At 42.4% G+C, this 27,233-nt stretch overlaps 1 protein-coding gene across 1 annotated transcript in view; it reads left to right on the plus strand.

Annotated features, from left to right (window-relative positions):
* Positions 1-27,233, plus strand: part of IQCH (IQ motif containing H) — a 236,982-nt gene that overhangs the window by 174,362 nt on the left and 35,387 nt on the right. Inside the window, 1 exon segment of the mRNA XM_019968175.2 lies at positions 20,771-20,941. Within this exon segment, the coding sequence (XP_019823734.2) occupies positions 20,771-20,941 (171 nt within the window).

Below are 27,233 nucleotides of genomic sequence, written 5' to 3' on the forward strand. Positions count from 1 at the left end.
ATCTTTCCAACCCAAGGATCGAACCCACATCTCCTGTGTCTCCTGCGATGGCAGGCAGATTCTTTACCATCAGCGCAATATGTGTTTATGTCATCACTCTCCATGGCTGCTGCTGCTGCTAAGTCACTTCAGTTGTGTCCAACTCTGTGTGACCGGCAGCCCACCAGGCTCCCCCATCCCTGGAATTCTCCAGGCAAGAACACTGGAGTGGGTTGCCATTTCCTTCTCCAATGCATGAGAGTGAAAAGTGAAAGTGAAGTCTCTCAGTCGTGTCCAACTCTTAGTGACCCCATGGACTGCAGCCTACCAGGCTCCTCTGTCCATGGGATTTTCCAGGCAAGAGTACTGGAGTGAGGTGCCATTGCCTTCTCTGCACTCTCCATGGACCATGAGGGAATTCCTCTAAATATCACTCTGCAGTTTCTTTTATATGAACTTGAATCTAAGCAAACAGATTGACAAAGATGCTTTCTGTTGAAATCCCTAGGTTAAAAATGTCTTTGTTTTTAGGTTATTGTAAACTTTTGAACCCTGGAGAAGGAAATGGCAACCCACTCCAGTATTCTTGACTGGAGAATTCTATGGACAGAGGAGCCTGGTAAGTTACAGTCCATGGAGTCACAAAGAGTCAGACACAACTGAGCAACTAACACACAAATTTTGAAATAGCTATCACTGTTATGAGCATTGATAGTTATTAACTTTTTAAAGAAAGGACATCTAATTTTGAAAAAAAGCTTGGATGAAAACATTTGCAGATTCCTAACAATGGTTCTTCCTAGATACATAAGGTAGCTACAGAAGGAAAAGAATTTTGTTACAAATTATGAGGAAAGACAAACATGGAGAGCCTGATGTATGTCAGATTATACATCATATTGTATCTCATGTATTCTGAAAACTGTTTCTGAATTTCTAAATACAAATGTATCAGCCTAGAACAGAAAAAAGAGACAGCTGAAAATATTTTCATTATGATGGATAGTGGGTTCTTGCCCTACTCTTTATACTTAGCAATTGTGATCGTTGAGACAATTCACTGGACCTCTCTGAGCCTCGTTTTTTCATCAACAAATGGTGAATGCCTGCCCTCCTTCCCACAGGATGTTCTGAGAGGCTGAGCAGATACAAGGTGCTGTTCTTATTAAATCAAACAGCATAATCACATGTAAAACTGTCACCCGAGCCCTCAGCAGGTCCTCAAACTGTGAGTGGAATCTGAATTGAATTAGCATTATTTTTAAAAGTCAGTGAACATTATCATCTCAAAATGATATATAAGCATCAAAAGTGAATATATTTATTTCAGAGAGTGGAAAAACCAAGGTCTACAGAAATATCATAATTCCTTATTCATTGCTATACCCAGCACCTAGCACCATGTCTAGCATATAACAGATCCACAATAAATATTTATTAAATGAATGAATGAATACTTCTCTCTGAGTCCCCCATCTAGTACTCTCATTTGCAAGATCTCCCTATCTCTGTCTTCAAGATATACAAGGTAGTCACCAAGGGACTTCAATGAGATTTACTTTTCCTCTTTAGGGAAGGTATTTTATTTATATGTAAGAAGGTTAACAGTGTATATCTAAATTAAAATTTAATAGGCCTTTAGTATAAATAGAAGTGCCTGTTATTCAGTGGTTTTTAAATGCTATAATAGGTACACTGTAAATCACAAGTTAATACCTAGTGAAGGGAAAATAGATCCCAAGGGTTCTGAAGCATTAAAGTAAAAGACCTGTCCCTTTGAAAGGTCTACATCTTTGTACCATTGAAAGAGACCTGTAATGTACAAGTAATAATAATGATGATGGTGGTGACATGACTTCCGCAGTAAGCACAAAGGCAATGATGACAATAATTTTTACAGTGAAAATTACGATTATGTTTCTTAACACTGATAGTGCAGGTAAGCTAGTGACCAACTTTGCTATACATAATCTTACCATATGTAATTGTCCTTAAATGTTGGGTTCACCTCCTTACCTTTTAAGTCTTAACCTTTAGAAAGACTGAGCCCAAGCCTAATCATCAGCTCCTCAATAGAACTTTTGTTGGTCGACAAAGAATAGACCCAGTTCCTCTGTTTATATCTGGTTGTCTCACCCAGGACTTCTTTAGATGACTGCTCTCATCATGGAGATTCTTGCTTCCTTTTGAATGAAACCCAGACACTTCTCCCTGAACGTAGAGGTCTTTAACTAACTTTAAATACCAAAAACATTGCCAGTGAAGGGCAATGTGGGCACTCACACTGCATCCTGCAGTTTTCAGGAGGTGCTACAGTTCTGCAGGACTCAGGAGGGCAGCAGGTGGGGAGAAACGAAAAGTCTCCCTGCTGATGCTAAGAAAGACCAAAACTTAACAGTTTGTCTACCAGCATCACAGTAACAAAGCTGAGTGGCCTATCCTACTTCCAGCTGTTACCTGTGGTCAAGACTTTTTTTTTTTCCTTAGGAGGACATGAAATATTCCCCTGACCTGTGGGAGGATGCTTTGGCAGGAAGGAGCGAGGTGGGCTGAGTAAGCGAAGAGGCACATTAGAAGCAAAGCCCTCCCACCCACCACTCTGACCTCTGGAAGCTGGCCTTCATGGGAAGCCAAAAAAAACAGCTTTTTTTTCCTTTTTTGGCTGTGCCCAGCCACATGTGGAATCTTGGTTCCCTGACCAGAGATTAAACCTGCAGTCCCAACATTGGAAATGCAGACTTTTAACGACTGGACCACCAGGGAAGACGCCCCAAAGAAACCAGTGATCACCATCCCACGGCCCCAACACTCACCCACCATGGAGGGCACAGGGAATTGCCTTACCCACAGCTTGTCCACATTCTTTCTGACACCCTTGGGGAAAGGAGAGATTCCCAGAATCTCAGACAGAATGAGAAAGGGGAGGGGCTGCAGGGAAGGGAGAAGGGGCTGTGTGGTCACGACTTTTTGTGTGATGAATTTTCCCCTTTGAAAAAGTCCTGAGCATTCATTTTCATTTTATTACACCTGAACCATGTTGTTGGAATGAAAAAGTACAGGGTAATTTGCTCTAAGCCTTACCTGTTTCTTACAACAGCCCTGAACAATCCCTCTCCCACAATGTGGTACTAAGTGTTTTTCTCATTGATCATGTCCAGAGTATCTCTAGGACAAGATATACTAGACCTGCTTGGTAGCTCCCATATTTAATAAATGCATTCTCATCCTGCCTTCTAATTATCTGACTCATTGGAAAAGACCCTGCTGCTGGGAAAGATGAAAGGCAAAGGGAGAAGGGGGCTACAGTTGATGAGATGGTTGGATAGTATCACCAACTCAATGGACAAGAGTTTGAGCAAGCTCTGGGAGATGGTGGGGGACAAAGGAGCCTGGCGTGCTGCAGTCCATGGGGTCACAGAGTCAGACATGACTTAGAGATTGGACAACAGCAACATCCTGCCTCCCACATGCCACCTTCATTCCTACAATTGGCCTTTCTTTTCTTTCAATATACAGCTTCCTTTCTTTTAAAACATGTTTCAAAATCCAACTCTTCATGAAAACCCACCTTAATAATCCCCCTTTATTGCCACTTCATTCTCTAGCTTCTCAGAGCTGAGGTACAGTACTGACAGCTGGAATAATTACGTATGGTAATATCAACCTGTCTATTGAATTTTTGTCATGTGCCAAACATTATATGGGCTTCCCTGGTAGCTCAGCTGGTAAAGAATCCACCTGCAATGGAGGAGACCCTGGTTCAATTCCTGGGTCAGGAAGATCCATTGAAGAAGGGATAGGCTACCCATTCCAGTATTCTTGGGCTTCCTTGGTGGCTCAGCTGGTAAAGAATCTGCCTGCAATGTAGGGGATCTGGGTTGGATCCCTGGGTTGGGAAGATCCCCTGGAGAAGGGAAAGGCTACCCACTCCAGTATTTTGGCCTGGAGAATTCCATCGACTGTATAGTCCATGGGGTCGCAAAGACACGTCTGAGCAACTTTCACTTTCACTTCAGACATTATATATTTTATGTGTAGAAAAGAATACGCTTATCCCTAATTTACAAATGAGGAAACTGAGGCTAGAATGACATGTTCAAGGTCAGCAACTGAGTGGCAAATCCAGGGTTCAAACCATGATTTAGCCGCCTGCTGAGTGCAAGTTCCTTCTCTCACAGCAGATATTTCCCATGGTGCTGCACTGAATTGATGATGGTGACATCCTTTGTCAGTCTCTCCCTGCTCCTCAGCCACCATCACCAAACAAAATGTATGTTCCCCTTGTAGATCCTCAATATGCTCATTGAATTGAGCTGAACAGTTTAAAGCCAGAAAACACATCTCCTATTTTTTTTAATATATTCCATCCTTGTGCTCAGCACATAAGGTAATCATTAAATGTTAATGACTAAGGGAAATGGAATAAAATCAGTGTTGTGGTAGCCATTTTTAAGCTTTAAGAGTTTAAATGAGCAAGCCTGTGCACAGCCCCACAGCTGGGAGTGCCATATTGCCATTCAGCCAGAAGGTGGATTCACGGGATGGGAACATTGAAAACAGACACCACAAGAATGGTTAAGTCAGCTTTCCAAACCACTTTCTACAAGTAGCTACTGACTTTCCCTCCATAATAATTTCACAGTGATTAGCCTGCTGGATGAAAAATCCCAGGCGAAAAACATGAGTGTTAGAAGAATTGAGAATAACCACTGATTATTGGGCTAAGGTTGGAGGTGATGTTGACAGTAGACACATTCCCATCTAGCTGGTCAGAAATGTAAGAGAACTGCCATCTAGATTTCTATTATGGGCTTTATCTTTCAGAATAAATGCCCTCTTTTTAATCATTAGGTTTACAAAATCCAATCTTACATTCCAACACATATGATATCAAAATGTGTATTTGGCGAGGAACAGTGTCTTCATGTTATCAATTTTTGCTTCCTTTTGCTTTCTTTGCTCATATCATGAAATCTTACTTTTTGCCAAAACCTTACTTTGTAGCTTTTTAACTTAATTAAATATATAGGCAATTACTGACACCATCTGTCTTCATAGAAAAAGAACAAGAAGTGGCACAAGAGACTGGGACTCTGAAGGGAATATTTAGCAAACAAAATCTTCTGGCTCCACTACAGTAATATTCATTTTTAGGAGCCCTTCTGTTATTTTCAATCATTTATGCTTTTTAGAAATAATGAATTTGAGCTATACTTAAAATGTGGTGACTTTGGTATGGTTTTTTTTAAAAGAAAATATCAAGCAATCCATTGCTTTTTCAGTAAAACAAAACCTTAAACATGCCGTTGAACATCTGTTACTAGTACAGTCTAACACAGCACTTAAAATCCTTTAAAATCCCTGAAAACCTTTATAAAGTTACATGAATCTTTTGCATAAATAGAGCTGTTTTAACAGTATGTATATTCCTTTAAACATATATTTTGCTTTCTTATACATAAGGTTCATTGTGTTGCTTAGCGTTCCAAGTCCTTAAAATAAATAAATGAAATGGCTTCACTTTTTGAGGGACTCATTCTTCCCCTACAGACCACATTCCTAGCCCACTCTAGAGTTTTACTTACTTATGTTGGTTTTTAAAAAATCTTATCCAATTTCTTCACAAACGTCTTAATACGTAAATATTATCAAGCCGACCCATTGAAACTTGACCAGAATCAGTCAGGATCCAATACAAAATAAAAGTCCAAATAGCAGAATGCCCCTCCCATGGATAGAACGTTGTCAGAATATACAGAGGAGTTATAGAGGAAAGAGTCGAATGTAGCTCCAAAAGAACACGGGATTGGCAGTTACCTCCAAGGAGGGCAACTGGGTTCTTCTACAAGTCTTTCCTGAACTGAAAGGAGCAGGCTTGAACCCCTTGTGTCAGCTACTAGGAATCCTACCCTCATGGGTATAAGTGTGGATAAGAGAGCAGCTCTAAAGAGGCTCAATATAAAAAAGACATATTTCAAAGAAATAACTGTAAGACTTCTATTCATGTTAAAAACATATGGTATACTAAAGAATATGCTATGTCAGATTTAAATATATACAGAGAAAGAGTTTTTTTATTCACTTGTTGATGAGGGAAATATGAAGAAAGTGATTTCACAATTTTTCCTACAAATTGACTTAAAGATTGTATAAAATAATTATCAAATATAAATAGAGCTAAAACTAAGAATTCACGTATCTGTCATGATTTGCAAGCCCTCTAGTGCATTCTCCTGAGAGTAAGCTGTATGTTAAGAAAGTGCATTGAATTTTTAGAAGAAAAGATGGAGAGACAGGGGAAGGAAAGGAGGAAGGAAGAAAGGAAATACTTCCCATAATGAGTTTCTTTCGTTTGCTAGAAATTGAACTTAGGGACAAATGGTATGTCAGTCAAAGCAGCCTCTGGGGTGAAGCTCAGAGGAGCAGAGTCCTAACTGAGGAGCAGGGCCCAGACGGGTAAGACAGGACTGAAAACCACTTACTCAGGTGAAACTACAGAGTGATTTTCTGTCAGCAGTTACTCAATTGGGATTTTTCTCAGGGCCCTAAAGCTCTTCCCATACATTTCTGAAGTGACACAGGACTTCCGTTGATCATGGTAGGAACCTGGCCTTTTTGCCTACACTGAAGGACAGTATTTCTTTGTCTTCATATAGCTCTTTCATTATAGGCGGTCAAAGTGCTTTACAGACAAGTAATGGGGAAGGCGAGGCAGAAAGGTGTTACGCGGGTCACCCAAAGCTCCATGATAAGTCACAGGCCTCTCTGGCTTCAGAACCACCAAGGAATTGGTGGAGCTTCTGGAGGTGACTGCCAGCAGCGTGGTGCTCTCTCACTTTCAGCAGGTGTTTGTTTCCCTTGCCAGGTGGAGAGTGATTGCCAAGATTAAGTACGGGGAAAACCTGGACCTTGCAGCCAGGCAAACTGGGACGCTAATCCTAGCCCTGCCACTAGGCTGTGGAACTTGAGCAGGTTTGGGGGTCCTTTGAGCCTCCACTTCCACTTCTATAAAATGTGGGTGTTAATATCTGTTTCACAAGGCTGTTGTGAGGATGACATGAGAAAACACCAGAGTGTCTTGTACATAATAAACCCTTGATGTACATTAATTCTCCTTCCTCTGTCTCTCCCCAAGTCTCCCTCCTAGAGTCTGTCCTCCATGTAGTCAAATAGGCAGCTTTCTAAATACTGCTGCCATCAACAAAGATAGCATATTGGCTTGATAGGGTGCCAAATCTTTCAAACACCAGAATCTGTAGACAACAGAGGCAAAGTTGTGGAATCCAGATTCATCTCTCAGATAACCAAATCCAAAAGGTTCTATTATGGTAAACAACCCTCTACTATCACCAAATTAGTCATGACTTATTGTATTATTGGATTAACTTGATGTCACTATGGGCGGCATATAGCTCAGGAGTCACTCCCAACTACAGAAGGCAGGCTGAGGTGTTGGGGCGGGGGTGGGGGCAGCAGACCCGGGAATGGGCAATGAGATGGGAAAAGGGAAGCAGATGTCTTTAAGACAAAACTTCCCTTTAGTCACGTGCCCAGTTGCCTGACCAGCCCTGCCTCTCTTCTGGATTTGACCACACACAGCCACACCCAGCCCCACTCACGGAGAAGGCAATGGCACCCCACTCCAGTACTCTTGCCTGGAAAATCCCATGGACGGAGGAGCCTGGTAGGCTGTAGTCCATGGGGTCGCTAGGAGTCCGACACGACTGAGCGACTTCACTTTCCCTTTTCACTTTCATGCATTGGAGAAGGAAATGGCAACCCACTCCAGTGTTCTTGCCTGGAGAATTCCAGGGACGGCTGGACTGCTGTCTATGGGGTTGCACAGAGTCAGACACGACTGAAGCGACTTAGCAGCAGCAGCCCCACTCTGTACAAGAGTTGATACAAAATGAAAGCCTGGGAGGTTCAAGAGGGAGGGGATATATTAATATGTATACATATAGCTGACTCACTTTGCTGCACAGCAGAAACTAACACAAAATTGTAAAGTAATTATACTCAATTTAAAAAAAAAAATGAAAGCCTGCAGTGGGCAGTCGGCTAAGTGTCCCAGAAAAGTGACGCTGTATTCCCAGGCCTGAGTCTTTTTGACGGGTGCTAATATATTATCTCTTCCAGCCCACGACTTCTTATTGAGCTCCAGGTGTTAACCCTTGCTGAGTGCTAGTTTGCTTTATAAAGCAGGTATTTTCTTACCCACATATGGAAAAACTTTTTAAAAGGAAGACTTGAAGAATACCTGGAATAAATTCAGAGGGCAGTCTGGTAGGTGGTTTATCACGGGATCCCTCATTCAGTCATGATTTACACATGCAACTAGATTTAAACTAGTGGTCATACAAATTATGGAGGTGTCCTGCATAGCAAGGGTCTCCTGGAGACTGGTGTGTGTGTGTGTGTGTGTGTAACAGCTTTATTGAGATATCATCCACATAAAATTCACTCTTTTAAAGTGTATGGTTCAGTGGCTTTTAGTATATTCACAGAGCTAAACAGTCATCACAATTATGTAGCCGTCTGTGAGTCGGACACGACTGAAGCGACTCAGCAGCAGCAGCAGCAGGCCATTTCCTTCAAGAAGAAACTGTACCTATTAGAAATCACTTCCCACACCTTCCTCCTTCCAGTCACTGAAAACCATTTTCTCCCTCTACGGGCTTCCCTACTCTTATTTCATATAAATGGGATTATATACCAGGTGATCTTTTGTGACTGGCTTCTTTCACTTAACAGAATATTTTCAAGCTTCATCCATGTTTGGGTATTTATCAGTGCTTCATTCTTTTAATGGATGAATAATATTCATTGTATTTATATACCACATTTTGTTTATCCATTCATCGGTTGATGGACATTTGGGTTGCTTCCCTACTTTGATGGTTATGAACCATATTGTTATGAACATTCACGCACATGTTTTTATGTAAACACATTTTCATTTCTCTTGCTTGCCTACCTAGGAGTAGAAATGTTGGTCGTATGGTTAACTATATGTCAAATCTTTGTGTGTGCAAACATGCATGCTCAGTTGTGTCCAACTCTTTGAGACCCCATGGACTGTAGCCCACCAGGCTCCTTTGTCCATAGAATTTTCTAGGCCAGAATACTGGAGTGGGTTGTCATTTCCTACTCCAGGGCATCTTCCCAGCCCAGGGATTGAACCTGCATCTCTCGTGCCCCCTGCATTGGCAGGTGATCTGTTACCACTGCACCACTTGGGAAACCCCTCTTCCCACTTCCCGGGTTCCTCAAATCTTTGAGAAGCTGCCAAACTCTTTTCTAAAGTGACTGCACCATTTTACCATCTTAAGCAATACATGAAGGTTCCTATTTCTCTATATTTTGACCCACACTTTTTATTGTCTTTTTTATTTCAACCATCCTTGTAGGTTTGAAGTGGTGTCTTTCCTGTCTGTGTTTTAAAGAGACGATCTATTTCCTTGTGTTATTTAATGGGATTGTCCAACAAAGATTTATTGTGCATACATATCAGGCATGCTGTGCTAGGTATTATGCAGGATTCAGATATGAATCAGAGGGCCCTGCTGTTGGTCTGATTCTCCTTTCTAGGAATTTCCCAAATGTAAACAACTTTAAATCAAGGGCTCTGCACTCTGGTCTCTTCCCCTCTTGGAGTCTTGTGCCTGGGATTTGAGGAGGCTGGACAAGATCTCCTCAGAGGCCACAACCTGTGTTTCTTGCCCATACAGTCTGCAACCAAGATTGTTCTTTATAAGACATTCTGGTTTACTGGAGCCATCAAGAAAACTAGGAGGAGAAGGCGAACTCTACTGTTACCTCATTGCACTGATGGGGCCATTGCCGCACGCCCGTCCCCACTTCACTTTGCAGGACAGCCTTCCACGTCCACAAGGACTGGGCACAGGGATTCTCCCCCATGGGCGCATGGGGGCTCCAGAATAAGAGCTTCCTGCCTTGAAAACACACACAAAAGCCTTTTGGAGATCATTTTAATAACTTTAAAAGAGCACTTCTCAACTAAGCAAATCATTCACCAGTCCTGACATTTATAGTGTGAAAATTTAAGAAGAATGTCTATCTACAGCATGGGATTATTATATTGAATTGGCATGGAAGAAGCACATATAATTACTAGTCCTAGAAACCTATAACAGGTTATGAAAATTGGGTTTTCATGGTTATTATACCTTAATGGTCAATGGCAAAATAAGAACATGGCTTTCCAAAAATTCATAATAAAAAAAGCCAGGAAATACTTAAAAGGAAAAAAAGAAATGAGTATGTAATTCTGTACCTTAAGAATACAAATAATATCAGGCAGGCCATCAATCTTGAAAGTAATAGAGAGAGAATCATAAATTTACAGAGGCAGTGGAAGAAGCTTGGAAAAGAAGCAGAGAAGGCAAGAGTGTATTAAGAAGGGTTTGATTTTTTTTTTTCCAAAAATGGAAAACATAAATATAGCTGCTCATGGCACAGGTTTAAATTTCAGTATTTTTCATTTTGGATCCCCATATTAATTTTGAATACTGTTGCTACACATCCTGAAAGAATTTTCAAAATCACAGAGAAGCTTCTGGTGCTATAAAGAAATTGGTCCATGAATGCTGGTAATTAGGTGTCATGGAAAGAGCTGGAGCAGGAGTCCAGAAACTTGATTCCAGCTCTTCCCCTAATTGTGGTACCTGAGTGTGTCAGTTCACCTCTCAGAGTCCTCAGCCATAAAATTAGGAGGTGGGAATGATGAATCTCATTTTAGGTCTGCCAGGACAGGGATGTTTAAATAGACCTCTTTGGGCCCTGAATATTTTCAGTTTTAAAGATTCTATTACCCTACATCACATCAAATGTATAAATGCATCCTCATGGAATGTGACACAGATGTTACTGTGTAAGAGTTGTGTTCCATTTAACTGACATGTGGTGGGCTACAGTCCACGGGGTCACAAAGAGCCAGACACGACTGAGCGACTTCACTTTCACTTTCACTGACATGTCAATTTTGTTGATACATTGTTATTTGATAGTTTTCATATTAGGGGCCCGTAACTTTTTATTTTTTCCAGAATCCATGTATTTTTAAGGCCTTTGAAAATCACGGAGGCCCTAGGCATGATGGACTACATGGCCCTGAGTGCTAAGTAGCAGGGCCCAGATTTGTCGCTGCCTTTAGCCCCATGAACTCCAAGGGCCCAACATCAGGTAGTGGCCAGATGGGTGGGAGAGAGAACTCTGGTTGCTCTGAGAAAGTCTTGTGGAGCTGTGATTTTAACTGTGCCGAGAACGATATATAGAATTAATATATTGGAAGGCTTCCGAGATGAATACTAGGAGTCTCAACTGTTGATCAGGGCCCAGGGTGACTGCCCCAACCAGCAGAAACTGCAGTTCACCTCTCTGAGAGACTGGGCCATCTCAGAAGCCACCACTAGGTGGCAACATGCCAAGAGGCTGCAGTCCCCTGTGCCTGTCTACTGATATTTTTATGTAATACAAACAATTCTTCCCCAAAATCATAATCACAGCAATATTTTCCTAAGTAAAATTACAGCGCAGTGTACCACCTTCCTTAAAATTAAGCATCAGGTGTGTTGTTTACCACAATGGAGAGTTTGATGCTGTCTAGCAACTCAGTGATCAAGATGGGAAGACATCTCACTTAGTAGCTGCTTCCCTGGGTTGGGAAGATCCCCTGGTGAAGAGAATGGCTATCCACTCCAGTATTCTTGCCTGAAGAATCCTGATGGACAGAGGAGCCTGGTAGGCTACAGTCCAAGGGGTCGCACAGAGTCAGACACAACTGAGCAACTAACACTTAAGAAAGTGTGTTCTCTGTGTAATAGATGGGATTCTGGAACCTATTTTTAAACAGCATCTGAGAAGAGTTAAATGTGCACCCTGTGCCTGAGAATCAGGCAAGAATACCAGAGTCAAGAGCCAGGCAAGTAAGTTCTTACTTCCACCCCAGACTCTGTTCCTGGCAGTCACAAAGGGAACAAATCCAGATTTGTTTCTGCCAGACCCTATGATAATAGTCTCATATCATGTAGTCACTGGATCTTCACGACAACCCTCAGAGATAATGAACATTAGTCTGTGTTAACAGACAAGGAATCTGAGGCCCAGAGAGCGAAGAAAGTTAAGATTACACAGACAGCAAGGGGCAAGGTCAACACTCCCTCCTACTGAGGTCCTGAAACTCTGGTCCAGCGCTCTATCCATCCAGTAAAGACATCTGCCTCCCTCAAGGTCTCTATTGCTTTCAAGCCGCCATCACTTCTTTTCCTTACCAAGCTTCCCCTGCCGTTCTCAGCCTTATTTCATCTTGACCTAAACCTAGTGAGAAGCTTGTCCCCTAGGGAAGGCCTCATGTCCTGCAGACCTTGCCTCTCTTCCACCAGGGAGAGATAAAGCCCAAAAGTAACAACAGAGAGAAAACACCTCCCGACAGGGACTGATTCTGCTTTATCCCCCCAACCCAGCCAAGCACATTCTTCTGATTTTGTAGCTGAGAAAGGAGAAAAGGTGCCTGAAATCCTGTCCCATCCTCTAGAACACCATTCAACAAAGTCATCTCACACTTAACACTCCCAAGCCTGAAATCTTAATTTTGTCCTTTAAACTATTCTTAGTTTAAATTTTTAAACTAAGCAATCTGCCCCACGCAGTACACGGTAATTCCACCCTTCCGTTTTGTTGTTGTTTTAATATTTATTTATTTATTTTTGACTGTACTGGGTCTTTGTTGCTGTGCGTGGGCTTTCTCTCGTTGCAGTGAGTGGGCTTCTCATTGCAGTGGCTTCTCTTATTGCAGAGCACAGGCTCTGAGGCACGTGGGCTGGGTAGTTGTGGCTCCCAGGCTCTAGAGTGTGTGAGCTTCAGTAGTTGTGGTGCAGGGGCTTAGTTGCCCTGCAGCATGTGGTATCTTCCTGGGCCAGGGATTGAACCTGTGTCCCCCACATTGGCAGTCAGATTCTTAACCATGGATCACCAGTGAAGTCCCACCCTTCCATTTTTTCAAGGCAAAGGTCTTGGAGACATCTTTGATTCCTCTCTTTCTCTCACATCTGCATTCAACCCATCAAAAAGCCCTTTAGGTTCTAGTTTTGAAGTGTATCTATAATAAGACCACTTCTCCCATCCTCTACTATCACCATACTGAACCACCCACCATCGTTTCTCACCCAGACTACTGCAACAGCCTCCTCTCTGACCTCCCTGTTTCCATCCTTGTCATCTCACGGTCTCGTCTCCCACAGCACCTAGGGCAGTTAAAAATATGTTATATCATGGCACTCCTCTGCTCAGCACCCTCAAGTAGATTCCCAGCCTCCACAGTTACAAGTGAGAAATAAGCCCCTGGCTCTGTTTTTAGACGAATCAGTAAGGACAGGGGGAGCCTTGGCCACCCATGACTGTATAGACCAGCCAGCAGAGAGGTGGCCTGACCTCCACAGCTTAGGCATAGCCGTGGGTCTGACTGAGGGTTTGGTTTCACTCTAGAAACAATGCACTGGGAAAACAGTGGGTTTCCTATTATGTTGGGACTGTGAATAAAGACATGGATGTGGGCAGGGGGTAGTGCACACCTCCTCCAGCCACGACAGGCTGCGGAGGAAGGTGGGTCTTGTATCGCACTTTGTTCTAAAGGCCTGATGTTATCTCTGTGGTGAATGAATTCCCAGTGCTGCATCTCTTGGAAGCCTTAGTTGGAGGATCTATCTTTTTAAAAAATTCCACATGAGCAACAATATGGATGAACCTGGGGGTTATTATGCTTAGTGAAATAAGTCAGAGGAAGCTAAATACTGTTTGTTATCACTTATGTGTGAAATCTAAAAAGTAAACTACTGAATATAAAAAAAAAAAAAGGAAACAGACTCACAGATACAGAGAACAAACTAATAGTTACCTGTGGGAAGAGGGACAAGGAGAGGGGCAAGATAGGAATAAGGGATGAAGAGATACAAACTATTATGTATAAAATAAACTACAAGAATATATTTAAAGCATGGGGAATATAATCAATATTTTATAATAACTTTAAGTGGAGTACAATCTGTAAAAATACTGAATCACTATGCTGTGCACTTTAACATAGTATTGTAAATCAACTATGCCTCAATTTAAAAATTCAAATGAAAAAAGACTGAATATTCTTTACAACCTACTGATTATTTTTCCAAATTTATTATCAGAATAAAAGGTTCTATAATAAATAAAATTTTTAAAATAGAAAAAAATTATATACAAGCTTAGAAATTTTCCTAGTGAGCCTCATAGATGCAGCTGAGGGAGGGTTCACTATTATCCCCTGATTAGTGGAGGAAAGTGGCCCAGACTTGCCAAGAGTCACACATATATGTCTTAGACTCTGGTACTGAGAGTAGGGCCTTTAGCCAAGTCACTTAGCCCGTCTGGAACATCAGATTCTTTTCGTCACAAATAAAGGAGGAGGAAAGAAAACCTAAAGATGGGTTTGCAAAACTTCCAGACTCTGACAGCTCTGAAATTCTCTGATTCTTCAACAAATGTTATTTGATCTATCAATTAGTCTCTCAATCCCATACCTACCCCAATGCCCGAAAGAGAAGGTTGGCAAGACCAAAGTCTTTGCTGTTTTATTTGCCCTTGGAGATAGTCACAGGATGTAGGGCCTGAGCACATCTGCCCACATCTATACCCTCTGCCACCCATCCATCCTGCCTGTCACAGGAAAGAGGCAGGAACAGCAGGGGTGAGCAGGCGGCCTCCATCTGCCTGGAACACCTAAGGCAAAAAGGGCTCAATACCAGGACCCTGTCTCCCACACCTCCCCACACAGAAGCATGTTATTATCATTTCATCCCAAAGCTTGCAGCCTAAGCAGGACCCAGAACCTTGGAAGTGAACAATTCTGGATAAGCTTGCCTCTGCCTGACCCTGTCTTCAGTTCTCATATGCTTGTTTAGAAGCACTGAGGTGGTTATAGCTTCCTGGTTTGCCTTGCCCCGTGCTCTGCCTACCTTGCCCCAGCTCTGCCACCGCAGCTGCACTGTGGACTGCGTCTAGCCCAGCCCAGTCAGGGAGTGTAGAGCTGGGGTTCTGCAGCACCTCTCCCACCAGCCCCCTCTCCCCACTGGCCCTGCCCCTGGAAGGAGCTGCAATGGACTTTTTTTGCAATCAATCAAATTAGAAATAGAATGTTAACCACAAATGTAAGTCACATGTGTAATTTTAATTTTCTAGTCACGCTTAGTCGCTCAGCAGTGTCCAACTCTCTGCAGTCCCATGAACTGTAGCCTGCCACGCATGTCTGTCCATGGGACTTCCCAGGCAAGAATACTAGCGTGGGCAGCCATTTCCTTCTCCAGGGGATCTTCCTGACCCAGGGATCAAACCCAGGTCTCCTGCATTGCGGGCAGATTCTTTATCTTCTGAGCCACCAGGGAAGTAGTCTCATTTTAAAATGTAACCGAAAAATCAATTAAAATAATTTTAATACATAATGTGTTTTATTTAACATAAGCAGGATAGTATCATTTGACATGTAATCCATGTATAGTATCAATTCAATTTGTAATCTGCATATAAATATATTGAGATATTTCACAGTCTTTTTTACCTCCTGATTCTTCAAAGTCTGGTGTGTATTTTACATTTCTGAAAGTGAAAGTCACTCCATCATGTCTGACTCTTTGCAACCCCATGGACTATATAGTCCATGGAATTCTCCAGGCCAGAATACTGGAGTGGGTAGCCTTTCCCTTCTCCAGGGGATCTTCCCAACCCAGGGATCGAACCTAGGTCTCCCGCACTGTGGGCAGATTCTTTACCAGCTGAGCCACAAGGCAAGCCTTTACGTTTATACCACGTCTGAATTTGAACCAACCACATCTCAAGTGCTTGATAGGTACACATGTCCAATGGCTACCATAATAATAGTGCAGATCAAGAATATACGTGAGTTTGTATATAATTTTACTTACCATAAATCTGCTAATGTTAACATTTTGTTATATTGTCATCTAGTCCTTTCCAGATATAATTTTTACAAAGTTGAAGTCATATTGTCTATATGACTTTATATCCTTCTCTTGCTCTTTTATGTATCTTCCTACATCATCAAAAGTTATTTGCAATCACTGTCTTTAATGATCATGTCGTAGACTCTCCCATCGCGTGGATGTGTCATAATCTCCTTAGCCAATGACCAGCTGTTGGATAGCTGCAATTTTTCAACTTTACAAGTAATGCTGAGATGAAGATTTTTTTGGGTTGTTCATGCTTCTTAATGCCTTGATGTAAACCTCTCTAGTATTGTAGTCATTTTTAACAAAATGGGTTTTGAATATCATTAATCAGTCAAACAGCTATCAACAAGTGCTTTATAATGGGAAGCTGATACACCTTGGCTTCTTGTCCCACCCCTTTGATACCTGGCTCTGAAACCCAGGGCAAACCACTTTGCTTCTTACACTTGAGTTACTCTATTTATAAAATAAACTGACTGTATTAGATGATTTCTGAGAGTCTTTCCAAGCACTAACCTTCAATGGTGTTTTCCCCTCACACTCAAATCTAACCAATTAACCTATCAAGCTAGTAATTTCAAGTCCTAAAGTAACCTCAAAGCCACCTCCTAAACATTTAAAAATGTATCTACTTCTCTCCACCCCAGTCACAGTGCCTTTTTACAGTGCTGTGTGCATCATCTCACGTCTAAAGTGTGTTGGGAGTATCCAGTGTCGAGAGAGACTGAGTTCTAAAGGTAACAGCAAAATCCAAGATCAAAATAGGACCAAATGAGATATGTGTGAAAGCCTGGGGCTGGCGCAGAGTTGATGCTCAATGAATATTTTCTGCCTTTAAATCTGAAACCAGCTTCTAGAGGCCCACTTAGACCCAGTCGCTGAAAGGCTGTGGAGGAGTTCACGGTAAAACTTCAGAGGTGCTGCTGTGCCCTGCTGGGAGCCAGCCTGCCCCAGACACTGGGCGCTCTCAGAAGACAAAGACTCAGCAGCTTCCCCTAAAGGCCTGACAGTCTAGAGGGGGAAATAGGAACCCCTGTCCGCAAAACAAAGATGCCTCAGGCAGTGTCTTCAATAGAAAAACCAGATGGAGAACAGAACAATTATCTGAGCAATTCAGGCAAGCCTGCTGTTGAGGAAAAGGCTTGAAGAAATTTGTTCTGTTTCCTTTGTGAACCAAGGGGTTAGGGAAGCCTGGAGTAGCAAAATTACTTTGGGTCTACAAAAAGTTCAGAGTTCTGGCCTGTGCTCTATGATCTTAGGCAAACCATTAAGCCACTTTTTGATCTTAGCATCCTCATGGGTCAAATAGAGTAATACCAACCTTGTTCACACCTAACCACAGAGTGGATTGAGCTGTGAGGTTGAACCCAATGCTTATGGATGGGGAAAATAGCTATTAAATGCGGCAGTCAAATAGCTGCATAGAAAACTGAAAATGTGTCTCCTAAAATTCTACTCCTCTTAAAGGAAATGTTTAGTATTCATCAATAACATCTGTATTGAACTTTATAATATGTAAGGGAATTTTATATGCATTTATTCTATTTTGCTTTCAAAATCTCTTGTATGTATTATCATTTGTGCCTTTTACATGTAAAGATACTGAGACTGAGAGAGTTTAAATAACTGTTTCAAGTTTGCATTGTTGCGAGGGCCAGATTCGGGCTCTCCAACTCTTAGATTCTTGTTCCCCTACTGTGTTCTGCTTCCCACTAAAATCCTTATCACCAAAACATTAATATTATTAACATAATATTAGTAATGTTTGTTATATGTAATTCCTTTGGTCAAGGACTCTGCAACATCAATAGAAGCTCTGGAAAAAAATTGCCCACCATGTAAGAACAGCAAGTTCACTCTCATATTAAGGAAAAGTAGCTGTCCCCATCTGATTTGCATTTTATGCCATACAGCAGGAAATATTTAAGTTGACAAATAGGATATTTACAACCGCAACAGATACTTGGCAGTTAGTTTTTAACAATTGTTGCAAATGTGATTTATTTGCTATTATAAAAGGGCATTACTGTGCGAATATGACTCCTGAAATTAGCTTCAGTTTAGCAAGGGGCCTTGACAGGCTGACCTCTTAATATCCTTATAATGATGCCATTTACATTCAATGCTTACTCAAGTCACTCACTGCTAGATTTGTTTGAGAGGCGTCCACTCTAGGGCAGATGTATTATGTATTTTAACATACCAAGTTGGTGTGTGAGGCACATGTAGGCCTTCTAAGGGGAAAAACTATTTAATCAAATCTTCATGAAAATGTGTTAGTTTCCAACTTCCTACAGTGAAAATGCATTACTGCTAATTACAGCATACTCCAGAAACACAATACTTCATGTTTTCTCCACAAGACATTTCCATGGCATGGAGATATTAAACAAAAACATGTTTGATCCTCTGTGCTTTAGCTCTTAGTATGACTGGGAAACTGGTCCAGGGTAAGGATGGACTGGGTCAGGATCGATGCCATCTCCTCCAGCAGGGAAGGGCAAGAGGGTGGACTTAGTGCCAGGCAGAACTGGATTCAGACTGGATTCAAACCCCAGTACCACCACTTCCTAGACCCGGTTACCTCTCTGAACCTCTGTTTCTTTATCAGTGACACAGAGCTGTTATATTTAAGGTTATTATAAAGATCCGAGATGTCTGTGAAGCCCCTGGCACACTGGAGATACTTGATACAAGGAGACTGGTCACATGTGTGTGACTTGTCAAAGCTTAGAGGTTACTTTCTCCATGATGCAGCCCTGACATCACTAGCCAAACCCGACTTGTCCAGTCCTGCTTTGGTGGCACTTTGTTCCATCCCTCAAGTATTCATTGTGTTATAATTAATGGAACATGATTCAGTCTTCCCCTTCTCGGTGTAGGATCCATGTCTCTGCCTTTCACACTTAGATGACTAGCACAGTAATATGCCTTGAGCACTGAACTGAGGAGGATTCTGGATTCAGTGTAGGGTGCAGGAGTGACAAGAGAAATTAAGGATGGTCTGCCACGGAGAAGGTAGCACATGCCCCACTTTGCCAACAGCAGTTTAGCACCTAGTAGATGCTCAGTAAGTATCTGTCAAGGGAGTTACTGGACATTAATCAAGCATCTAATAACTTAAGAGTAACTTATTGCTTACATGTATCTGTCTCTCAAAGCATTTTAATTTCTATTATATCATAATATCCTTCTAGGCACAGTGGTAAAGAATCCACCTGCTAATGCAGGAAACACGGGAGACAGGAGTTTGATCCCTGGGTCAGGAAGATCCCCTGGAGTAAGAAATGGCAACCTACTCCAGTATTCTTGCCTGGCAAATTCCATGGACAGAGGAGCCCGGTGGGCTGCATTCCATGCGGTCACAAAGAGTTGGACACAACTGAACAACTGAGCATGCGTGCACACACACATCCCTCTAATTACCCTGGTATTCAGCTATGGTGACTGCTGTCATGGTTTCCTGGCATAGGGTAGGTGAAATTACTTTCTTGTACTCTTAGGGTGAAAATAGTGGTAGAGCTAAGGCTTATCGGCCAACCCTAAGCATCCCTTAAGAATCATATTGCAACATATGGAATCTAGGAAAATAGTACTGATGAAATTATTTGCAGGGAAGAAATAGAGATGCAGATGTAGAGAACTTGTAGACACAGCAGGGTAGGAGAGGAAAGGATGAATTAAGAAAGCAGCATTGACATATGTACAGTATCATGTGTAAAATAGATAGCTAGTTGGAGAAGGCAATGGCACCCCACTCCAGTACTCTTGCCTGGAAAATCCCATGGACAGAAGAGCCTGGTGGGCTGCAGTCCATGGAGTCGGTCAGAGTCGGACACGACTGAGCGACTTCACTTTCACTTTTCACTTTCATGCATTGGAGAAGGAATTGGCAATCCACTCCAGTGTTCTTGCCTGGAGAATCCCAGGGACAGGGGAGTCTGGTGGGCTGCTGTCTATGGGATCACACAGAATTGGACACGACTGAAGTGACTTAGCAGCAGCAGCAGTGGGAAGCTGCTGCATTATAGAGAACCCAGCCTGGTGCTCTGTGACAGCCCAGAGAGCTGGGATGGGAGCGAGGAGGGAGGTGCAAGAAGGAGGGGAATTATATATATATATGTAACTATAGCTGATTTGCGTTGTTATACTGCAGAAACACCAACACAACATTGTAAAGCAATTATCCTCCAATTTAACAACAAAAAAAAAACCCAACTAAATTTAAACTTTCCACAATAAAAAAGTTATTTTCCCTCCAAAAAAAAGAAGAATCATATTGCAATTCCCAGAGAAGCCAGCAATGCTTTTTCTGAAGCCAGGGCAAACTGCCCTTTTCTAATATTTACTCACCCTTTGCCTTCTCTGTCTGCTCCCCTGTAACTCCCCATCCTCTGGAGTTCCCATCCAACTTCATTTCTCAGTTGAAAGCCTTGCACTGGCCACTTTAGAAATGGCCAACCACAGGCAGAAAAATCAAAGGGTACAGGAGACTTTCAGAACCAGGCCTCTCCATCAGATTATCTTGGCCAGGTATCTCCAGTTGTGTAAAGCCCCCACAGGAACCTTGAATCTTCCAACAAGAATCAGATTGAAGGCTCTATCCTTCTGTTGAACAAAGGAGAAACATGAGCAAGAGCATCTTAAGTCACGTATTCACTGGCGTAGTCGGGTCTGGTGTGGTTCAGGGTGGTTCGGGGCGGTCATGGATGGTGGGGGCCTTCTCTCCTGCTGACGGTTCGTACCCTCACTTCTGTGGTTCCTGTTGTACGCAGGTGTGGGCAACAGGCCTCAATCTCTCGTACAGTGATCAGCTGGCCCTGACTCAGCTCACCTTATACTTGACCAATGGCCACCTGGATTGCAGTTTGAGCACCCTTGAAGTGCCCCGCTTTGCTCCCAAGAAAGACAAGAAAATAAACAACCTAAATGTTCACAAAGGGCCGGTAAGTGACCAATGATGCCTCCTGATTCTCCTCAGTGCCATTTACTGAGCTCCGGTTGTGTGCCAAGCTCCATGGGTCCAGAGGGAAGAAAGAATTTCAGGCAAATCTTTGAATCTCCCAAAATGGGCTTCTGGCATAGGAATGTAGGAGAGGGGAGGCAGCATTCTGTAGGAACTGGGATTGTAGAAATGGGGAAAAGCACCATGTGGAAGGACGGAAGAGCATGGGGCTTTCCAGGGCTGGATGTCTGGGTGTTCCCCTCTGTTCTCTTCTCAGCTCACTTCCCAGGACAAGTATATCTATATCCACTGCTGCAGTTACCAGAAGCTTCCAAGCAAACCTGTATTTTTCTAGCCCAATCTCTTTTTTGAGCCTCCGACTCCTCAATTCCACATTCAACAGAATGTTGGAGAGTCTTCAGGCTCAAACAACCCATAATTGCACTCGTGGTCTCTCCTTCCTTATACTTCCTCTTGGTGAGTTGGGCCAGAAGCTGATTAGTCACCCTATGTCCCAGCATCCAGTCAGCAAGCAGCTCAAGTTGATGCCTGCTGCTAAAATGCCTCAACTCTGACCCTTCCTCTCCCCATCAAAGATAGAGCCTTCATTTCAGCTTTCAGGGTCTCACACTAGTGTTATAATAGCTTCTCACTAAGATTCCCTGCCTCCTCTCAAGGTAGTCAAGGCAGTCAAGGCAAATCTGAGCATGTTACTCCCCTACTTATGATTCTGAAATGACTCCTGTCATTTTTGGGAAAATCCCAACTTCTCAGCTTGTTTGATGAGGCCCCTCATGATCCATGGCCCAGTCTCCTATCTCGTCACTAGTCTATCTCTAGGGGGCTGGAGGCAGTAGTTCTGGCACTGGTTAAGGTTTACGAACCTCAGGACTCTGGGTAACAAAGGGTAAACCTCTATGGGGACAGTGGGCTAGGTTGGTCCTGGGGAAGGAGTGCAAAGGTCAAGAGGACCAGATGGCCCTTCCTATAGGTGGGATATGCGAGCAGATTGGGGCTTAAGCCACAGCTGCTCTGACAATGCCAGAGGGTTTCTTCTGCCTCCTCTCACAATAGTGAGCTTTGTGCCCTTTTTGCAAATGAAGCCCTACTTGAGATGTGAATATGTCAAGCAGATAAAAGAGGAATGCCAGTGGTTAATAGAACCCCCACACCTATTCCCTAGAGATATCATTACAGAGCAGTAGCTGCTGCCTCTCTCTTGAGTCTCTTTGGATCCAAGAGACACTTCTGGGTTTAGAGAACCCTTTTTTGACTCTGCCAAGGATCCCTATATCAACTTCCTTAGCAGGAACTCAGCATACACTTGGAAGGGTAGCCTGAAAAGGGTGCCAGATGTCTTGGGGGGCTCAAGCAGCAGCCTCCTCCTTCTTCTCCTCAATTCACTTGTCCTGTGAGATACCCTTGTTCATGCGAATCCCTTAGATCTCTTTGCTTATTAAGACGAGAAGCAGAATTGGACTAGGGATGAGAAACAGACCTAGGACCTTGCTAGGGATATCCCAGGTTTGGTCCCACCTGTTCCCCTGTCCTCACCAAAGGGACCTTTACAAGACTCTAAGTTCAGGGCCAGAGGGAGGGAGAGCAGTAGAATTTGATACCTTCTGGCTTAGCAAACCTAACTCCATGCCATTTCCCAAAGGAAGCTGGAAGCTGAGTTAGTATTCAGTGCAAGACTTCCAAAGACAATTCGCTGCATTTAAATATGTTGCTTCAGAAACCTGCAAGCAGAGGCTTCACTTGGAATTAGAAGCACTCTCCCATCTTCCCCTTCTTGCCTATAGATTTCAATCCTAGCTAAAGGCAACATATAGGAATTCTCCTGTGATCAAGAGTCTTAAACATTTTTAGGAATTGTCTGCACTCAAGAGGGAAGCATTATGATCTTCAGTAAATCAAATATCTCTACAATCACTGAAGAAGAGCTATGCAGGTTTACTGAGGGAGAGACAAACTGGAAGTACTTTTGGTTGTAGAAAGATAAATGGACGTTCTCACTCTAGTGCCACTGTGCACATGTGTACACACGTGCTCCCGTGCGTATGTGTACATGTGATGGGAAGGTTTTAAAGGAAGCATGCACGCATGCACATGGTGCAATTTACAGCCAAAGTGAAGCTCCTGAACAAGTGTGAACAGACTGATGCCGTCAAGTTTACACTCAGTCAGCTGACAAACCAGAAGACAAGAAAAAGGAAACACACAGATAGACCTAGCGATAATGAGGGCACGTTCAGAGTGAGTGCCTAGAAAAGATTTCCAGTTTGGGCCTATTCCTTTAAATAATATGCTGTGCAGGGGGAAAGCAAAAACTTTTCTGAACTCTAAGAAGAGCTATTGTCCCCTTAGTAGAAAGAGGTGGCCAATCACTCCCATTTAGACCCGTTTAGACAGAGGAGCCTGGTGGGCTGCAGTCCATGGGGTCACTAAGAGTTGGACACGACTGAGAGACTTCACTTTCACTTTTCACTTTCATGCATTGGAGAAGGAAATGGCAACCCACTCCAGTGTTCTTGCCTGGAGAATCCCAGAGACGGGGGAGCCTGGTGGGCTGCCACCTATGGGGTCGCACAGAGTTGGACACGACTGAAGCGACTTAGCAGCAGCAGACCACGTGCATGGACTTCTGGTCCAGTGTCCTCCACAAATAACCACTTGAAGGTGGAAACAAGATCAGATGAGTCCCAGACGTGTGTGTTTTGAAAATGAAAAGGAGTCACCTAACGGCTTTTTAACTTTTAATTAACATTCTGTCAGAGTGGACATAAATTGTTATCCTTTTCTACCCGTTTTTACTGTTCTTCTCTCTCAATGGACCCTCCACACCGTAGCTGGTGAGGTGGCCAAAAGGGATCATTTCTGCAAACATCTTAAAACAACCCCAGTCATTTATAAGCATTTTAACAGCACATGATCTGTAATGAATGATTAAGTAAAACCTTTTGTGTTAAATTATGATGTTAATAATGATTCTGTCTCCTGTAATTTATTATGAATTCTCCAATGCTTCGGGTTTGATTTTGATAGAATGCAACAACAGCAGAGTTTATGTGATGACTTTATTTTTAGAATTCCTTCTTTGAAGGCACACATTTCCCCACTACTGCTGCTACTGTAATTATGTACAAAACCAATCACTCATTAGAGTTAGGATACATTATCTTCTAGACAGATGAGGCTAAATAAGCAACACATTAATAATTCAGAGAGCAGTTCATTATGCATGTGGATGCCTGCTTCGTAACTGAAATAAGAACCTCATCAGCCTCTGCCAACCCTTAAACAATAGTTCTGTGTTATTGCCACCACATTCAAGTTTACGCTTGTTAAACTGCTACTTGGATTATTTTATCAAACATTCATTTATTTGTGGTCCCTTACTGCCGAGAACAGATTTTGGAAGCTCCTTTTTTAAGTTAATGATTTGAGCAATGGGTGTTATTAATTCTCAGAATATTATAAACATGATTAATTTTCAGGCAGAGATTTATTACATAAGGATTTCAACTATGTCAACTGAAATGCATCACTGTCAAAGCAAGTATCATGGCGAAAATAGAATGTGCTCCACACTTCAAGTGCTGGTGCTCAGAACTAAATCAATTTAAATTGTGGTTGAAGCAAAATTATATTCTCCAGTGAAAAGGAGTATTTCAAGCTTCCTTTATTTAGCTTGAAGCGTTCTTGTTAGATTGTGATTTAGAAAGGTAGTTTAATAAAACTAGACTTCTACCAGTAATATTTTGCCTTCTATATTTTCCCCCCTTGTTTTCCTAGAAAAGGCTAATCTCTGAAATTCCCACACACTCCAAACGTGGCCAGTGGGAATTTGGAGAGAACATGACTGCACTGGAAGTCAGGGGTCAGGAATTCTGATCCTTTCTCGGGCCTCAGTTTCCTGTTTTGCAAAATAGGGGAGGTCTAAATGACCCCTAGAGTCTCCTGAGGCATTTACTTTTTATGGGGCCTGTATGTACAGTAGGACTCTGTTTCAAGCCTGACCTAGGCACCCTGATGTACAGTGAGGCCGATGGATGGGGAATTTGCCCTGTAAGGAGACACAGGAAGGGCCCATCCCCACAGCCTTCCATTTAAAGGTCTTTTTCTTGAAGAGTCTTTTAGAAAGGCATAACACTGTTGTGACAAGGTCACATTGCGAGTCCTCACCAGCCACACCTTAGCTATCAGTCAAAACTTTCAGCCAGAATCAACTGGAAGTAAGTTCACCTACTTTGTGCCAAGCATTCTGCTAAGCACAGGGGATATAAGGATAAGTAGTAAAGAGCTCTAAGTTTTGCAAAGGACCAAGATAGGCCAGCATAGAACTATAATGCATATAATAACATGATAATAATATCCAAAATACACTGAGCCTTTACTCCTCACCAGGTACTTTAACCAAGTGCTTTACATAAATCTTTATACAACATAATATATGAGACAGGTGCTATTATTATGCTCATTTTTAGATAGGAAGACTGAGATAAGAAATGTTAAGCAACTTGTGGAAAGTCACTCAACAAGCAAGTGTGTGCACCAGAATTATGCCCAGGCTTGTGTGTCTGACCATTCTGCTACCCAACCTGCCTTGTGTTGGCTGAGAGTCAATGATTCAACCCCAGAGTACAGCTTCAGCTCATCCCTGAAGAAATCTCTGAGTGAAGCCATGGAAAAAGTCTTCTTCCGAAAGAGGCTTCATCTCCCTGTGTGATGAGGTTATTTGCAGACATATTACCATTATCCATGGGCTCCTAATCTGCTCTGAGCTAGGCCAGGACTCAGTGAGCCCTGAATGGTCCAGATGGTTGTGGAGGAGTCTTCTGATGCAATAAAACCCATTTAGATTATGACTCCCTTGGTAAACCTAAATGGATTTTACAGCATTAGAAGCAAGTTGGTTAAAAATGATGCTTTCTATTTGTTATAATTTGTATAATGCTTTACACTTTAAATAGATGTGAGCTTATTTAACCACTAGACCATTAAGGTATGACCTAAATCAAATCCCTTACTATTATACAGTGGAAGTGACAAATAGATTCAAAGGATTAGATCCGATAGACAGAGTGCCTGAAGAACTATGGACGGAGGTTTGTGACATTGTATAGGAGGCAGCGATCAAAATCATCTCCAAGAAGAAGAAATGCAAACAGGCACAATGGTTATCTGAGGAGGCCTTACAAATAGCTGAGAAAAGAAGATACGCCAAAGGCAAAGGAGAAAAGGAAAGATATACCCATCTGAATGCTGAGTTCCAAAGAATAGCAAGGAGAGATAAGAAAGCCTTCCTCAGTGATCAGTGCAAAGAAACAGAGGAAAACAACAGAATGGGAAAGACTAGAGATCTCTTCAAGAAAATCAGAGATACCAAGGGAACATTTTGTGAAAAGACAAGCATAATAAAGGACAGAAATGGTATGGACCTAACAGAAGCAGAAGATGTTAAGAAAAGGTGGCAAGAATACACAGAAGAACTATACAAACAAGATCTTAATGACCCAAATAACCATGATGGTGTGGTTACTCACCTAGAGCTAGACATACTGGAGTCTGAAGTCAAGTGGGCCTTAGGAAGCATCACTACAAACAAAGCTAACGGAGATGATGGAATTCCAGCTGAGCTATTTCAAGTCCTAAAAGATGATACGTGAAAGTGCTGTACTCAATATGCTAGCAAATTTGGGAAAGTCATCCATGGCCACAGTCCTGGAAAAGGTCAGTTTTTATTCCAATCCCAAAGAAAGGCAATGCCAAAGAATGTTCCAACTACTGCACATTTGTACTCATCTCACATGGTATCAAAGTAATGCTCAAATTTTTCAAGTAAGGTTTCAACAGTACATGAACCATGAACTTCCAGATGTTCAAGCTGGATTTAGAAAAGGCAGAAGAGTCAGAGATCAAATTGCCAACAACTGTTGGATCATAGAAAAAACAAGAGAGTTCCAGAAAAACATCTATTTCTGCTTTATTGACTATGCCAAAACTTTTGACTGTGTGGATCACAACAAACTCTGGAAAATTCTTACACAGATGGGAATACCAGACCACCTGACCTGCCTCCTGAGAAATCTGTATGCAGATCAAGAGGCAACGGTTAGAATGGGACATGGAACAACAGACTGGATCCAAATTGGGAAAGGCTGTATTTTGTCACCCTATTCAGAGTACATCATAGGAAATGCCGGGATGGATGAAGCACAAGATGGAACCAAGATTGCTGGGAGAAATATCAATAACCTCAGATATGCAGAAAGCATAGAGGAACTGAAGAG

Source organism: Bos indicus, chromosome 10 (genome assembly GCF_029378745.1).
Source record: "Bos indicus isolate NIAB-ARS_2022 breed Sahiwal x Tharparkar chromosome 10, NIAB-ARS_B.indTharparkar_mat_pri_1.0, whole genome shotgun sequence".
NCBI classification, from domain to species: Eukaryota; Metazoa; Chordata; class Mammalia; order Artiodactyla; family Bovidae; genus Bos; species Bos indicus.